Genomic DNA, 17,060 nt, shown 5'->3' on the forward strand with positions numbered 1-17,060 from the left:
GGCAATCCCTGTTTCCAAAGGTCATGCATCCAAAAAGGAACATGAGATGTGTTGTGACATCAGCCACGTGCTCATGTTTGCTGTTATTTGTTAATTCTGGTACAGTTAAACACTTACTCAATCCCTTTTTTCTGTAATGTGACAGCTGGGAAGGAAAACACCCACAGCCTCTACTTGTTCAGTTTTTCTAAATTTAACTAATGCATTGCAATGTCTGGGGAATCCTGCTGTTTATATCCTCTATTTTTATATGATGACAACTGGCTTTGCCCTGTTTTTGATAAATAGCCTGCGGTGGCCTTAAACATCCAGAACGTGGCATGCATGCTCATGTGTTTTGCAACAGCAACTGATTCTTGTGTGAAGCTGCAGCTCTGTCAAGTAGGTTCAGATGTGGGTCAAAACCAGAAGGGATAACATGGCACCGTACAATAGTTCATTTAATGTTGAACTCTGCACAGACCAAAACAATACAAGTCCCGCTGTGAAGACTATGTTGAGGTGAAGGTCGTTACTTGCTGAGCAAGCTGATATAAAAGGTTTGTGTAGGCACTATCCTATCACCAAGACATTCCTAAGATGAGGGTGGCTACAACCGCCTACGCCTGTGCTAGGCAACAAGCATTCATAAGGCCAGTGGGAGTGCTTTTAATCTCGCGTAAAAGCTCGCCTCAGAGACGGGACAACACAATCTTTAGCCTTTAATCAATTCAGTGGCTGTCCATTTGTCTGCTTTCCACTAGAAAACCGAGACAATCCTCAGCTTGTCGCCATAATCCTTTTTAATGGGGTGTCATTTCTAAATACCTATACTGAACGTTTTAGATTAAAATGCTGTCGGAGAGGAAGACGGAGCTGGAACGGCGGATGCAGGTCGTGCTGGAGGAGAAAGAAGTGCTTAGGAATACCGTAGAAGACCTCAGAGAGAAGACGCTGGTGTTGGAGAGGCAGTGTCACGAGAAAGACCAACAGGTACTAAGATGGGAAACAAGGTATTTGTGGAAGCTCCGAAATCGAACGCCAGACCAAATCGTAGCAGACTTTTACAAATACAACCTAATACAACAAAGTGGGCACTTCAGAATTCAATTATTTTCATGCAAATGTATTATATTTTCATACATGCATCCATGAACTACAAACCCCGTTTCCATATGAGTTGGGAAATTGTGTTAGATGTAAATATAAACGGAATACAATGATTTGCAAATCCTTTTCAACCCATATTCAATTGAATGCACTACAAAGACAAGATGGTTGATGTTCAAACTCATAAACTTTATTGTTTTTTTGCAAATAATAATTAACTTAAAATTTCATTGCTGCAACACATGCCAAAGTAGTTGGGAAAGGGCATGTTCACCACTGTGTTACATGGCCTTTTCTTTTAACAATACTCAATAAACGATTGGGAACTGAGGAAACTAATTGTTGAAGCTTTGAAAGTGGAATTCTTTCCCATTCTTGTTTTATGTAGAGCTTCAGTCGTTCAACAGTCCGGGGTCTCCACTGTCGTATTTTACACTTCATAATGCACCACACATTTTCGATGGGAGACAGGTCTGGACTGCAGGCGGGCCAGGAAAGTACCCGCACTCTTTTTTACGAAGCCACGCTGTTGTAACACATGCTGAATGTGGCTTAGCATTGTCTTGCTGAAAACTCATATGGAAACGGGGTTTGTAATAATATTACATGTCAATATGTTTCATATGCAGTGGAACCTGTTTCTGCCGACAACCCGCACAAGTCAATCACCTCAAGTCCTAATCCATATTACTAAAAGTGCTTGCTTAAGATGACAACATATAGTAAGCACCAGACAAAAGAAGCAGCGAACAAACTTTCCGCTGGAACTGTACATGGTAGACCGCTTTTCTCTACTTATAATTTGAGAATCAAAATACAAACCCCGTTTCCATATGACTTGGGAAATTGTGTTAGATGTAAATAGAAACGGAATACAATGATTTGCAAATCATTTTCAACCCATATCCAGTTGAATATGCTACAAAGAACACATTTGATGTTCAAACTGATAAACTTTTTTTTTTTTTGCAAATAATCATTAACTTTAGAATTTGATGCCAGCAACACGTGACAAAGAAGTTGGGAAAGGTGGCAATAAATACTGATAAAGTTGAGGAATGCTCATCAAACACTTATTTGGAACATCCCACAGGTGTGCAGGCTAGTTGGGAACAGGTGGGTGCCATGATTGGGTATAAAAACAGATTCCCCAAAAAATGCTCAGTCATTCACAAGAAAGGATGGGGCGAGGTACACCCCTTTGTCCACGACTGCGTGAGCAAATAGTCAAACAGTTTAAGAACAACGTTTCTCAAAGTGCAATTGAAAGAAATTTAGGGATTTCACCATCTACTGTCCATAATATCATCAAAAGGTTCAGAGAATCTGGAGAAATCACTCCACGTAAGCGGCATGGCCGGAAACCAACATTGAATGACCGTGACCTTCCATCCCTCAGACGGCACTGTATCAAAAACAGACATCAATCTCTAAAGGATATCACCACATGGGCTCAGGAACACTTCAGAAAACCACTGTCACTAAATACAGTTCGTTGCTACATCTGTAAGTGCAAGTTAAAGCTCTACTATGCAAAGTGAAAGCCATTTATCAACAACATCCAGAAACGCCGCCGTCTTATCTGGGCCCGAGATCATCTAAGATGTACTCATGTAAAGTGGAAAAGTGTTCTGTGGTCTGACGAGTCCACATTTCAAATTGTTTTTGGAAATATTCAACATCGTGTCATCCGGACCAAAGGGGAAGCGAACCATCCAGACTGTTATCGACGCAAAGTTCAAAAGCCAGCATCTGTGATGGTATGGAGGTGCATTAGTGCCAAAAGGCATGGGTAACTTACACATCTGTGAAGGCACCATTAATGCTGAAAGGACAAGATCCCAGACACCGAGGTCCTCCTCAGGGCTGAGATGGATAGCATCTATGCCATCCTCAAGCGTTTCCAGCTGAGATGGGCTGGCCATGTCTGCCGCATGTCCGATGAACGCCTACCAAAAATGCTCCTGTACGGTGAACTGCACCATGGAAAGCGCTCACGCGGCGGACAGCGGAAACGCTTTAAGGACACCTTAAAGGCCAGTCTCAAGGGCTGTGGTCTGGACCCAGAGACATGGGAAGCCAATGCCCAACACCGTTCAAACTGGCGCTCTGCAGTCTGGCATGGTGTTGCAGACTTCGAGGAAAAACTCATCCATGAAGCCGAACAGAAGCGAAAGCTCCGCAAGTACAGAGACAGTCCCTCCCTCTCTGCCAGCCACCCCCCAGCCATAACCTGCCCTCACTGCAGCCGGTCATACAAGGATTGGCCTCATCAGCCATCTTCGCACACACAAATCAACGTGAAGTCACCTGGTCATCTTCGAAAACGAAGGACGAACATGCATGAATGCTGAAAGGTACATACAGGTTTTGGAACAACATATGTTGCCATCTAAGAGCCGTCTTTTTCATGGACGCCCCTGCTTATTTCAGCAAGACAATGCCAAGCCACATTCAGCACATGTTACAACAGCGTGGCTTCGTAAAAAAAAGAGTGCGGGTACTTTCCTGGTCCGCCTGCAATCCAGACCTGTCTCCCATCGAAAATGTGTGGCGCATTATGAAGCGTAAAATACGACAGCAGAGACTGAAGCTCTACATAAAACAAGAATGGGAAAGAATTCCACTTTCAAAGCTTCAACAATTAGTTTCCTCAGTTCCCAATCGTTTATTGAGTGTTGTTAAAAGAAAAGGTGATGTAACACAGTGGTGAACATGCCCTTTCCCAACTACTTTGGCACGTGTTGTTAATTATTGTTAATTATTATTTGCAAAAAAAAAAAAGTTTATCAGTTTGAACATATAAATATGTTGTCTTTGTAGCATATTCAACTGAATATGGGTTGAAAATGATTTGCAAATCATTATATTCCGTTTATATTTACATCTAACACAATTTCCCAACTCATATGGAAACGGAGTTTGTATATATATTATATTATATTTACATTGTCTTATTATTGTCTATAGTGAGTGAACTGTGGTGCTGAATTTCCCCCAATAAAGTACTTTCTATTCTATTCTATATAAAATCACTTGTTGTGAAGAAGACCATTCTTTCACACTTCTTCTTTTTTTTTTTTTTAAATAATGTTTTGTTTCTTACCTCTTGCTAGCAGACACTGTACTTGGAGTTGTTAAGCCTGGTTGTGACTCTTCTGTCATGTCCAGTTGCAGCAGAGTCAGGTGGCGCTTCTGGAGGTTCAGTTGTCCCACAGACAGCTGGCAGCTCAACTAGAGGAGCTAACAGAGGAGAACAGCCTGCAAAGCCTCACCCCTCACCGGTCTAGCCTATTGTGTGAGATAGAACAAAGTATGGAACAGGAGGAGCAGGAGCAGGAGAGGGAGCAGGTAAAGACAACAACAACTACAAACTAGACACCCACTTTCCAATCCCCACATATGTTGCTTTTGTCTTCTCCCTCCAGCTGCGTCTTCAACTATGGCAGGCCTACTGTGAGGTGCGCTCACTGTGCTCCCATCTCCGGGGTAACGACGTCACAGACTCTGCGCTATCCACAGATTCTTCCATGGACGAGTCCTCGGAGACGTCCTCAGCCAAGGACATACCTACTGGGAGCCTTCATGCCAACCTGCTAGAACTACGCAGGCTGACACAGAACCTGCTTGATGGCAACGAGTCCACGGTAATGCTACTTTTCATTTCTACACTGCAAAAACTGAAATCTAAGTAAGATGAAATATCTCAAATAAGGGTGATATTTGCTTATTTTCTGTCTGATAAGATAATTCTTCTCACTAAGCGGATTTTATGTTTTTTGTAATTGTATTATGACGCATTCAAAGTATACTCAGTAATTAGCAATTACTGAGTAATTATTGAACATTATTATTAATAATTAATCATTTCTGAGTAACTGATAATGACCTTAGTCAGATGCTCATAATTACCGTATTTTTCGGACTATAAGTCGCAGTTTTTTTCATAGTTTGGCCGGGGGTGCGACTTATACTCAGGAGCGACTTATGTGTGAAATTATTAACACATTACCGTAAAATATCAAATAATATTATTTAGCTCATTCACGTAAGAGACTAGACCAGGGGTCGGCAACCCGCGGCTATAGAGCCGCATGCGGCTCTTTAGCGCCGCCCTAGTGGCTCTCTGAAGCTTTTTTTAAAAATGTATGAAAAATGGAAAAAGATGAGGGGAAAAAAAAATCAATTTTTTGTTTTAATATGGTTTCTGTAGGAGGACAAACATGACACAAGCTTCCCTAATTGTTATAAAGGACACTGTTTATATTAAACATGCTTCACTGATTCGAGTATTTGGCAAGCGCCGTTTTGTCCTACTCATTTTGGCGGTCCTTGAACTCACCGTAGTTTGTTTACATGTATAACTTTCTCCGACTTTCTAGGACGTGTTTTATGCCACTTCTTTTTCTGTCTCATTTTGTCCACCAAACTTTTAACGTTGTGCATGAAAGGTGAGTTTTGTTGATGTTATTGACTTGTGTGGAGTGCTAATCAGACATATTTGGTCACTGCATGACTGCAAGCTAATCGATGCTAACATGCTATTTAGGCTAGCTATATGTACATATTGCATCATTATGCCTCATATTTGGGGTCATTTAGTTTCCTTTAAGTCCTCTTAATTCAATGTATATCTCATGACACACTATCTGTATGTAATATGGCTTTTAATTTTTTGCGGTTCCAGACAGATTTGTTTTTGTATTTTTGGTCCAATATGGCTCTTTCAACATTTTGGGTTGCCGACCCCTGGACTAGACGTATAAGATTTCATGGGATTTAGCGATTAGGAGTGACAGATTGTTTGGTAAACGTATAGCATGTTCTATATGTTATCGTTATTTGAATGACTCTTACCATAATATGTTACGTTAACATACCAGGCACCTTCTCAGTTGGTTATTTATGCCTCATATAACGTACACTTATTCAGCCTGTTGTTCACTATTCTTTATTTTAAATTGCCTTTCAAATGTCTATTCTTGGTGTTGGGTTTTGTCAAATAAACTTCCCCAAAAAATGCGACTTATACTCCAGTGCGACTTATATATGTTTTTTTCCTTCTTTATTATGCATTTTTGGCCGGTGCGACTTATACTCCGGAGCGACTAATAGCCTGAAAAATACGGTAATAGTTATGAGCATCTGTTGAAGATCATGATGTGTTCAATGTGGTCTTGTGAAATGTGTCATTGGTGGGAGATTTGAATAGCTTCAATACAAAAATGTTCAGTAACACTTCAGTATGGGGAACATATTCACCATTAATAAGTTGCTTATGAACATGCTATTTGCTCTTAATTAGTCAATAATTAAATACTTATTAATGCCTTATTCTACAACCTAACCCTAACTCTAACGCTCTAACCCTAACCCTAACCAAATAACTCTAAATTAAGTCTTTGTTACTTAGAATATGTTCCTCTAGTGTCCAAATAACTCTAAATTAAGTCTTTGTTACTTAGAATATGTTCCCCATACTAAAGTGTTACCAAATGTTTAAAACAAACAACCAATAATACATAACTTACATAATAATAGTCTGATTTGTTAAGTGGTTAATTGTAAAAAATTAAACAAAATGGGAGTATTACACCAGGCACCGTCAAGAACACTAAAAAACTAGAACATTGAAGGGGGCGATGAATGAGCGAGAGGGGCCCACACCAATACTCTTTCAGGGGGCCCAGCATTCCTAGCAACGGTCCCGCTTTGCACACTGCAAAAAATCTAAGTAAGATTAAATATCCCAAATAAGGGTGATATTTGCTTATTTTCTGTCTGATAAGATAATTCTTCTCACTAAGCAGATTTTATGTTAGAGTGTTTTACTTGTTTTAAGGGTTTTGGTCCTAAATGATCTCAGTAAGATATTACAGCTTGTTGCTGAGATTTGATGACCTATATTGAGTAAAACATGCTTGAAACTAGAATATCAACTGTTGCAAAGCTGTGTCATCAACACTCACAAGTATAAAACTACTTTTTTAAAGTAATAATTTCTTATTTCAAGCATGAAGAAAAAAAAATCATGATTTTGACACAATTGTGTCTCATAATTAAAACAGATGACAGCCAAATGGACTTTGCTGTTTAATTTTCAATGAAACAATAGAAAATACATACTCATATAGTAGTACAGTTGGCACAGTACAGTAAACTGACATTTAACATGTGACATTTCTAACAATTTTGAACAGAAATAGTTCATGCACATTCAGATAAATTCTTCAAAATTACACTTAAAAAAATTTTGGCGGAGGGCCAGGCTGTATATATGCACACTACTTGACTGAAAGAGCACGCACTTGGCGCGATGATGTCATGTTATCGATGGAAAAATGCCTTTTTAGACAATACGATTTGCCTGAGCGGCTAGGAGACCCCGAGAGTAACAAGCGGTTGCCTTGTTGCCTTTCCATTAAGAACAATAAATTAGTTTTTAGTATAAGTTTGCTGGTTTCAAGAAATGTAATGCCGAGCGCATATCATTATGTCAAGATAATGGCACGAGCATTTACTTCATTTAAGAATATTTTTCAACATATTGAGCAAAAATGTCTCATATTATTTTTTTCTACCAAGAAAAGTGCACTTGTTATTAGTGAGAATATACTTATTCTAAGGTATTTTTGGGTTCATTGAAGTTAGCTAGGGCTTCACGGTGGAAGAGGGGTTAGTGCATCTGCCTCACAATACGAAGGTCCCTAGTAGTCTTGGGTTCAATCCCGGGCTCGGGATCTTTCTGTGTGGAGTTTGCATGTCCTCCCCGTGACTGCGTGGGTTCCCTCCGGGTACTCCGGCTTCCTCCCACCTCCAAAGACATGCACCTGGGGATAAGTTGATTGGCAACACTAAATTGGCCCTAGTGTGTGGATGTGAGTGTGAATGTTGTCTGTCTATCTGTGTTGGCCCTGCGATGAGGTGGCGACTTGTCTAGGGTGTACCCCGCCTTCCGCCCGATTGTAGCTGAGATAGGCTCCACCGCCCCCCGCGACCCCAAAGGGAATAAGCGGTAGAAAATGGATGGATGGATGAAGTTAGCTAATTTTACTTGTTTTGGCAAGTCTTGACAGTCTTGTTCTATTGGCAGATAATTTTGCTTAGTTCAAATAAAATACCCCTCATTTTTGTATTTTTTGTTTTGTTTTTGAACACTGACTTTTTGCAGTGCAATACCCAATTCAACGCCTATTCTGCAGTTTTATAGTTTTTAAATGTGTTTAGCACGCAAACTTTCATCCCATAGTCTTTCTTCACTTTATCAACAAACTTTCAGGATTGTCCATAAAATGGATATTTGATGTGTCTTTACATTGAAAGGGCTCTCGGCGCAGTGACGAGGAAGCTTTGGAAGAACAGTTGAGGAAGCTTGGAGAAGAACTAAGAGAAGTCCGAGAACTGTATGAAGTGGAGCAGGACAAGACGCACAACAGTAAAGAGGAGCTGCTACAGCTGCACAATCAGGTACATGTACAGTATGTACAGTATGTACGGTATAATCCTGTAAGTGACGTGCTGTCATGTACACAATTGCATTATGTAAATATGTGCAATCATACGAACATATTCAGACGTGTACACCAGGGTTGTTCAAACTTTTACATTTTTTGGTTTTATCTGTCCTGTACAGCCACTCTGGCAAATCATTTTGTCGAGACTTTTTTTGAAGGACAGAAAAATTGAAGGTTGTGGAGGCCATTTTGATATTCCTCACTTGTAATTAATATTATTAATCACGCTAAAACCTAGGGGTGTGGGAAAAAATCGATTCGAATTCGAATCGTGATTTTCACGTTGTGCGATTCAGAATCGATTCTCATTTTTTAAAAATCAATTTTTTTATTTGTTTATTTTTTATTTTTTTTAATTAATCAATCCAACAAAACAATTAGCAGCAATACCATAACAATGCAATCCAATTCCGAAACCAAACCCGACCCAGCAACACTCAGAATTGCAATAAACAGAGCAATTGAGAGGAGACACAAACACGACACAGAACAAACCAAAAGTAGTGAAACAAAAATGAATATTATCAACAACAGTATCAATATTAGTTACAATTTCAACATAGCAGTGATTAAAAATCCCTCATTGACATTATCATTAGACATTTATAAAAATAAAATAGTGTCACAGTGGCTTACACTTGCATCGCATCTCATAAGCTTGACAACACACTGTGTCCAATATTTTCACAAAGATAAAATAAGTTATATTTTTGGTTCATTTAATAGTTAAAACAAATTTACATTATTGCAATCAGTTGATAGAACATTGTCCTTTACAATTATAAAAGCTTTTTACAAAAATCTACTACTCTGCTTGCATGTCAGCAGACTGGAGTAGATCCTGCTGAAAACCTATGTATTGAATGAATAGAGAATCCTTTCGAATCGGGAAAAAAATAGTTTTTGAATTGAGAATCGTGTTGAATGGAAAAAAAAATCGATTTTGAATCGAATCGTGACCCCAAGAATCGATATTGAATCGAATCGTGGGACACCCAAAGATTCACAGCCCTACTAAAACCTATCCGATGTAGGTAAAACGGTGACGCTCTGTCACTTCACTTCTGGTCGTGGTTCCTTGTTTGGTGTTTGTTTCCTGTCGGCGCTCTTATTTTTGTTCCCCTTCCTGCTGGATTGGCAGCCTGGCACACCTGGTTGCAGTTGCCAATCAGGCGGCTATTTATGCCTGCCTCTCCTGTTCCTCAGGGCTCGAGGATTGATTATGTTTGGGACAGTTTGCATGCACGACTGCTTCTCCCTATTCGTGAATATAATAAGACTCTTACCTGCACGTCATTCTCATGCTACCTGCATCTTGGATTCCCAACTACCTCAGCCATGCGAGTGCCTAACAGAGTCAGTCCTCAAGCCCTGAGTAACAGGCGAGGCAGGCAACTGATTGGCAACTGAAAGAAGATGTCAGGTTCAAACACGGATGACATCTATTAAACAAGACAAGAAACAAAGAATCAAACAGAGCAGAATTAAATTTAGACTCAATTTTGAGGAGAGACGCGGCGACTGTACTCTCTGTACAGTCTTGCACCACGCTCTGATGAAAAAGGTTTACGTCTCCTCCTTTATTTGGACACTCCGTTTACACGACAACATCTGCTTCCAAAGGAATGGGGGGTATGTAAACAGCTCTTGTTTTTGGTCACATTGAAAACAAAAGAAGAAGATGCCTCGGGCTTGCGTTAGTCCTGGATTCACCTTAAAGTTAAAGTTAAAGTACCAACGATTGTCACACTCACACTAGGTGTGGCGAAATTATTCTCTGCATTTGACCCATCACCCTTGATCACCCCCTGGGAGGTGAGGGGAGCAGTGGGCAGCAGCGGTGGCCGCGCCCGGGAATCATTGTTGGTGATTTAACCCCCAATTCCAACCCTTGATGCTGAGTACCAAGGAGGGAGGTAATGGGTCCCATTTTTATAGTCTTTGGTATGACTCGGCCGGCCGGGGTTTGAACTCACAACCTACCGATCTCAGGGCTGACACTCTAACCACTAGGCCACTGAGTAGGTATCTCTTGGGCAAGTCTTCGATGACAATAGATAACCCCTCCCGTCTCATCCCATCGTACACAATGGAATTTTCCAAGCCTTTGCTTGGTGCAATAAAGACAGCCTCTTGTCTGTTCATTGGGAACTCAGAACGGTAAGTTTTTTGATCATTTAAATACAATTTTTCTGACACCAGGTGTAAAGAATTACCATGAATTGATTAACGTGGACCCCAACTTAAAGGGGAACATTATCACAATTTCAGAATGGTTAAAACCATTAAAAATCAGTTCCCAGTGGCTTATTATATTTTTCGAAGTTTTTTTAAAAATTTTACCCATCACGCAATATCCCTAAAAAAAGCTTCAAAGTGCCTGATTTTAACCATCGTTATAAACACCCGTTCATTTTCCTGTGACGTCACATAGTGAAGCCAACACAAACAAACATGGCGGAAAGAACAGCAAGCTATAGCGACATTAGCTCGGATTCAGACTCGGATTTCAGCGGCTTAAGCGATTCAACAGATTACGCATGTATTGAAACGGATGGTTGTAGTGTGGAGGCAGGTAGCGAAAACTAAATTGAAGAAGAAACTGAAGCTATTGAGCCATATCGGTTTGAACCGTATGCAAGCGAAACCGACGAAAACGACACCACAGCCAGCGACACGGGAGAAAGCGAGGACGAATTCGGCGATCGCCTTCTAACCAACGATTGGTATGTGTTTGTTTGGCATTAAAGGAAACTAACAACTATGAACTAGGTTTACAGCATATTAAATACATTTGGCAACAACATGCACTTTGAGAGTGCAGACAGCCCAATTTTCATCAATTAATATATTCTGTAGACATACCCTCATCCGCGCTCTTTTCCTGAAAGCTGATCTGTCCAGTTTTGGAGTTGATGTCAGCAGGCCAGGGAAGCTAGGGTCGATAGGGGGTTTAGTTCGCTCGTCTGCGGGAACAAACTGCCGCCATTGATTGCCGTGCTAGCGAGGTCCTTTGTCCCTGAATTGCTCACACACTCCGGCAGATTCAATGGGGGTCTGGCGCCAGATTTTTTTGACTTTATCGTTGGAAATGCATCTGCTTTGAGTGTCGCAGGATATCCACACATTCTTGCCATCTCTGTCGTAGCATAGCTTTCGTCGGTAAAGTGTGCGGAACAAACGTCCAATTTCTTGCCACTTTCGCATCTTTGGGCCACTGGTGCAACTTGAATCCGTCCCTGTACGTGTTGTTACACCCTCCGACAACACACCGACGAGGCATGATGTCTCCAAGGTACGGAAAACAGTCGAAAAAACAGAAAATAACAGAGCTGATTTGACTCGGTGTTTGAGAAAATGGCGGACTGCTTCCCGATGCTCCGAGAGCGAATATTAGAAAGGCGTTTAATTCGCCAAAACTCACCCATTTAGAGTTCGGAAATCGGTTAAAAAAATATATGGTCTTTTTTCTGCAACATCAAGGTATATATTGACGCTTACATAGGTCTGGTGATAATGTTCCCCTTTAAACAAGTTGAAAAGCTTATTGGGGTGTTACCATTTAGCGGTCAATTGTACAGAATATGTACTGTACTGTGTAAACTGTACTGTTTCATATAACGTATTCTCTTCCTTTGCAATCTACCAATAAAAGTTTCAATCAATGAATCAAACAAAGTGTTCCGGGCTACCAATCAGGGACAGGTGAAGGAAACGAGCGCTCAGGGAGGGGAACAAAAATAGGAGCGCCGACAGGAAACAAACACCAAACAAGGAACCACGACCAGAAGTGACAGATCGTCACAAAAACTGTACAAAGACATTTAAAGTCTGACTGACACAAAATGAAGTGACATGAAATTCCTCACAGAATCAAGGCTAAGATAAACCGGTAGTTGGCCATTTTGATTTGGAGGTAGCTTTTTTTGGAAATATTTTGCATTGCCCGAACACTCTTATGTGGGTTTTCTAATATTATTTTGCCCCCTGAACTTTGTTTAAAACACCCTGGTGTACACAATAATACACACATTTACAGTGACTCAGAGGAAGTGAATAACGTGTCATTCCCCAATTGGACATGCAGATGACGCTGCTCTCAGTAGAAATGTGTTCCCTCCAAGAGGAGACTGAGCTGATGAGGACCATGGCTGAGGTCCGAGAGCCCAGCGAGCAGCTCCAGAGTGCAATCAAAGACAGAGATGAGGCCATTGCAAAGTAAGATCATGCAAACTCTGAGTAACATGATACATTATTCATGATTGTAGTCAGTAAATAAACATTGTAACAGCTCAGATGATTAGTCATAACAACACACAAAGTAGCAATGAGTCAATCCTGCTTTTATTACTACTACTACTACTACTACTACTACGGCTGTTCCTGTCGCATTCTTGGAAGTGTCTCTCTTCCAAGAATGACTTGTATGCCTCTTGAGAGACTCTGCAGCCATTGTTGATTGCTGCACGCCAGATGGATCTTTCACTTGCAAGAGCCTCCCAGTTGTCAACATTGATGGAGAAATATTTCAGGTCTCTCTTGATTACGTCTTTAAAACATAGTTGAGGACGTCCTTGTTTGCGCAGAGCATTGGCTAGTTGGCCATACAATAAGAGTTTGGGTATACGATGAATGTGACATTGGCAAAGAGTTGTGTACAGGTCACTGGAGTTTTCTGTAGTATGAGTGAGTTGGTGACGTTGTCCTTCCAACAAACGGCCAGTATGAACGAAGGCAGGAAGTGAAATGCATTGAGGCGATGTTGGTTCCTGCAGTGTATAGTCCATGACTCAGATGCCTATAGTAGGGTACTAAGTGATATGAAAATACTACGCGTCATTAGTTTGGGCACTTCCGGGTTGAGACAACTGAGAAGTAGACAAGTTGTGTTAGCTCTTACAAGCCTTGGAAAAGATAAGTCTGTAAGTAAACTGTTTAACTTGTTTATGTAACTCAATATTAAGGTGGAAAGTGGTTAAGTTTGATACTAAGATGTTTGTTGAAAAACGATTTTTGTGCACTGTTTCAATGGATGTTTTGAGAACTTAAAATGGCTGCCAGCCGTATATTTCCACCATCGAAATAGTTTCAACACTCAGAAGTATTTGTTTGATGATAGTACTGTATATTTGTGTGAAGATAATATTTACATATTGTGTATTACATTTCAGTATGTTAATTGAATCACATAGCTTATACATTTGTCATTGTGTGTATTTCAGTTTAAAAAAAGAATAATAACAGTCCAGTGCAAGACAAAAGTAAAGATAGGAAAAGACAAAGCAAGATCAATAACAATAAAGAGCCTAAATGGATTAATCTGCTTTGGATTGTTTGTTAGCTGTCTGCCAAGCTGTATAACCTCAACACGTATAGTGAGGGCAGAACAGGCAATATGCAATTATTGCCAGGCTTCGCTCTCATGTAAGGGGGGAAGAATTGTTGATTGATGACTATGGTGTTCTTAGTGTCATAGTGTGTGTAGTTAGTATGTTCCAATAGCAGCAGAAGTGCACTTTTTGGAGAGCTGTATTATTTTCAGTTTTGTGCCCAAGGGACTGATTTTATTTAACACTATATTATTATTTATACACCTATAGTGATCACAGAGACAGGTTGTTTTGTGTTACTGTATATATTTGTTTTTCTGAAAAATCCCACTTAATATACTTTGGGTAACAACAGTCAATATATATATATATATATATATATATATATATATATATATATTTTTTTTTTTTTAGGGGGGTAACAGTCAATATTTATTTTTTTATTTTATTTTAATTTTTTTTATAAAATAAAAGTGAGCTTTTGTTAAACCAAATATTGTGTTTTTTTCCATATACAACAACCTATCTGGATTCGATAAGAAAATCGATAAGGAATCGGTTCGATAAGAGCATTCGATAATGGGCTCGAACTCGATAATTTCTTATCAAACATCATCCCTAGTACTAAGTTATACACGTACTTTGAGGAGCAAAGAAAGGTTCTTGTTGTTCCCTTTTAAGACAAATGTTTATAGTATATAGAGCAACCCTTTTTGATGACCAAGTATTCAACAAATACATAAAGAAAAATATACAGTTTAATTCCACCATATATTTTTTTCTGGGCATCCTATTTATTTCTTTAAAAACAATATATTTATCGATCTTATAAGACATGACCTCAAGTGTTTTGCTCCCGGTAGCCAAGTTGGAACGTTTGACTTGCATCAGGGGAGGGTGCTGGTGAATATGATGTGGAAAATACAAGAATTTCCACTATTCTCAAATGCAAACATTGACAGATATGACTTAAGACCACCAGAGGGTGACAAAGTATGATTGAAGGCTCATTGTCACAATGTTAGACTTTGAAAATATTATTAATAAATCCTCTTAAGGCCACAGCTGTTTGTTTACATGCTTTTTTTTTATTTCTCTTTGCTATTTGGGCTTATTGGACCCTAATTAGAATAAAAACTAAGAATCATATTTTTATATGATGTACTTAGTCCATAAGTAACAAACGTGTACTTCATGTTTAGTGACATGCTCATTCTTATTTTTACTTTTTTTTTCTTCCAAATTCCATTGTATGTTATACTCTTCTGACACCACCAGATGGCAGTATAAGTGTCCATATGTCATAAGACCCCAATTCAGTAGTGTACACAATTTTGGAAATAAGAGCTAAAAGGTGCTGTCCACGCATGTGGCCACTAAGCCTTTAGAGCATGGGTGTCAAACTGTGGCCCGCGGGCCAAATTTGGCCCACTGTGTAATTTCATTTGGCCCTTGAGGCAATGTCAAATTAACGGTATTTTACAGCGGCGGTGCCGCTATAACACCGCATTCACCGCTAATACTCATACTTGCCAACACTCCCGATTTTCCCGGGAGACTCCCAAAGTTCAGTACCCCTCCCAAAAATCTCCCGGGACAACCATTCTCCTGAATTTCTCCTGATTTCCACCCGGACAACGATATTGGGGGCGTGCTTTAAAGGCACTGCCTTTAGCGTTCTCTTCAACCTGTCGTCACGTCCGCTTTTCCTCCATACAAACAGCGTGCCGGCCCAGTCACATAATATATGTAGCTTTTACACACACACAAGTGAATGCCATGCATACTTGGTCAACAGCCATACAGGTCACACTGAGGGTGGCCGTATAAACAACTGTAACACTGTTACAAATATGCGCCACACTGTGAACCCACACCAAACAAGAATGACAAACACATTTCGGGAGAACATCCGCACCGTAACACAACATAAACACAACAGAACAAATACCCAGAACCCCTTGCAGCACTAACTCTTCCGGGACGCTACAATATACACCCCCCCCCCGCTACCACCAAACCCCCCCCCCAACTCAACACCCATGCACTTTCTCTTGCTACTTCAAGGCTTGAATGTTTGATTCATTCATTGTTATTTTATTTTCTAATTTATTATTATCCTGTGGAAAAAGTTTATTTTGATATTTACCTCAGAAGGCTGCAAATAGAAAAGAGGCATTACATTTTTATTAAAATTTTATTTGATATGCCATTGATATTATTTAATTATTAGGGACCGCAATGTCCCTTTGGGACAGAGGACCCTATTGTATTTCGTGAGTTTTATTATTATTGTTATTCCGCTGCCTGTTTGAGCTGTAATTTGACCCCCTTAACATGCTTCAGAACTCACCATATTTGACACACACATCAGGACTGGCGAAAATTGCCATTTAATAAAAATAAACAACCCAAAACTCAAAATTGCGCTCTAGCGCCCCTTGGGAAAAAACACAGACAAAACTGCTTGTAACTTCCGGTAGGGATGTCGTAGAGACATGAAACACCTCTATGTAGGACTGACTTAGACCTAGATTTCATACATTGACATTCTTCAGCAAAAATCAACAGGAAGTTGGCAATTCCCCCTTCAAAACAAAAGTTTTGTAAAAACAGTCACTATTGCCTCTTTGAGCTGTAATTTGACCCCCTTAACATGCTTCAAAACTCACCAATCTGAACACACACATCAGGACTGGTAAAAATTGCGATCTAATAAAAAAACAACAACCCCAAAACTCAAAATTGCGCTCTAGCACCCCCTAAGAAGAAAACACAGACACAACTGCTCCTAGGAAGAAAACTCAGACAAAACTGCCTGTAACTTCCAGTAGGAACGTCTAAGAGACATGAAACAAAAACCTCTATGTAGGTCTTACTTAGACCTACATTTCATATATTGACAACCCCAAAAATCTACAGGAAGTTTCTTCAAAACAAAAGTTTTGTAAAAACCGGTCACCTTTTTTCAAACATTATCTCCTCTGAGCACGTTTGTCGAGTCGGCTTCAAACTAGCACAGGAGAGAGATTGAACCCTTCTGATTAAAAGTTATCGAAATAGTTTTCATAACTGCTCCAGATTTGATTTTACGACCCTTCAAAGAACCGCTGCGCTGATGGTGCTC

The 17,060-nt window shown here is 39.9% G+C and overlaps 1 protein-coding gene across 2 annotated transcripts in view; it reads left to right on the forward strand.

The window, feature by feature from the left end:
• LOC133623076 (BICD family-like cargo adapter 1) overlaps positions 1-17,060 on the forward strand; it is a 47,826-nt gene that overhangs the window by 19,307 nt on the left and 11,459 nt on the right. For both annotated transcript variants that reach the window (XM_061986027.2, XM_061986028.2), the window contains exons 4-8: positions 826-972; positions 4,261-4,440; positions 4,518-4,736; positions 8,413-8,556; positions 12,691-12,821. In XM_061986027.2, coding sequence (XP_061842011.1) covers positions 826-972; positions 4,261-4,440; positions 4,518-4,736; positions 8,413-8,556; positions 12,691-12,821 — 821 coding nt within the window. The remainder of the gene's footprint in view (positions 1-825; positions 973-4,260; positions 4,441-4,517; positions 4,737-8,412; positions 8,557-12,690; positions 12,822-17,060) is intronic.

The sequence above is a fragment of the Nerophis lumbriciformis genome, linkage group LG12, assembly GCF_033978685.3.
Source record: "Nerophis lumbriciformis linkage group LG12, RoL_Nlum_v2.1, whole genome shotgun sequence".
Taxonomy (NCBI): Eukaryota; Metazoa; Chordata; class Actinopteri; order Syngnathiformes; family Syngnathidae; genus Nerophis; species Nerophis lumbriciformis.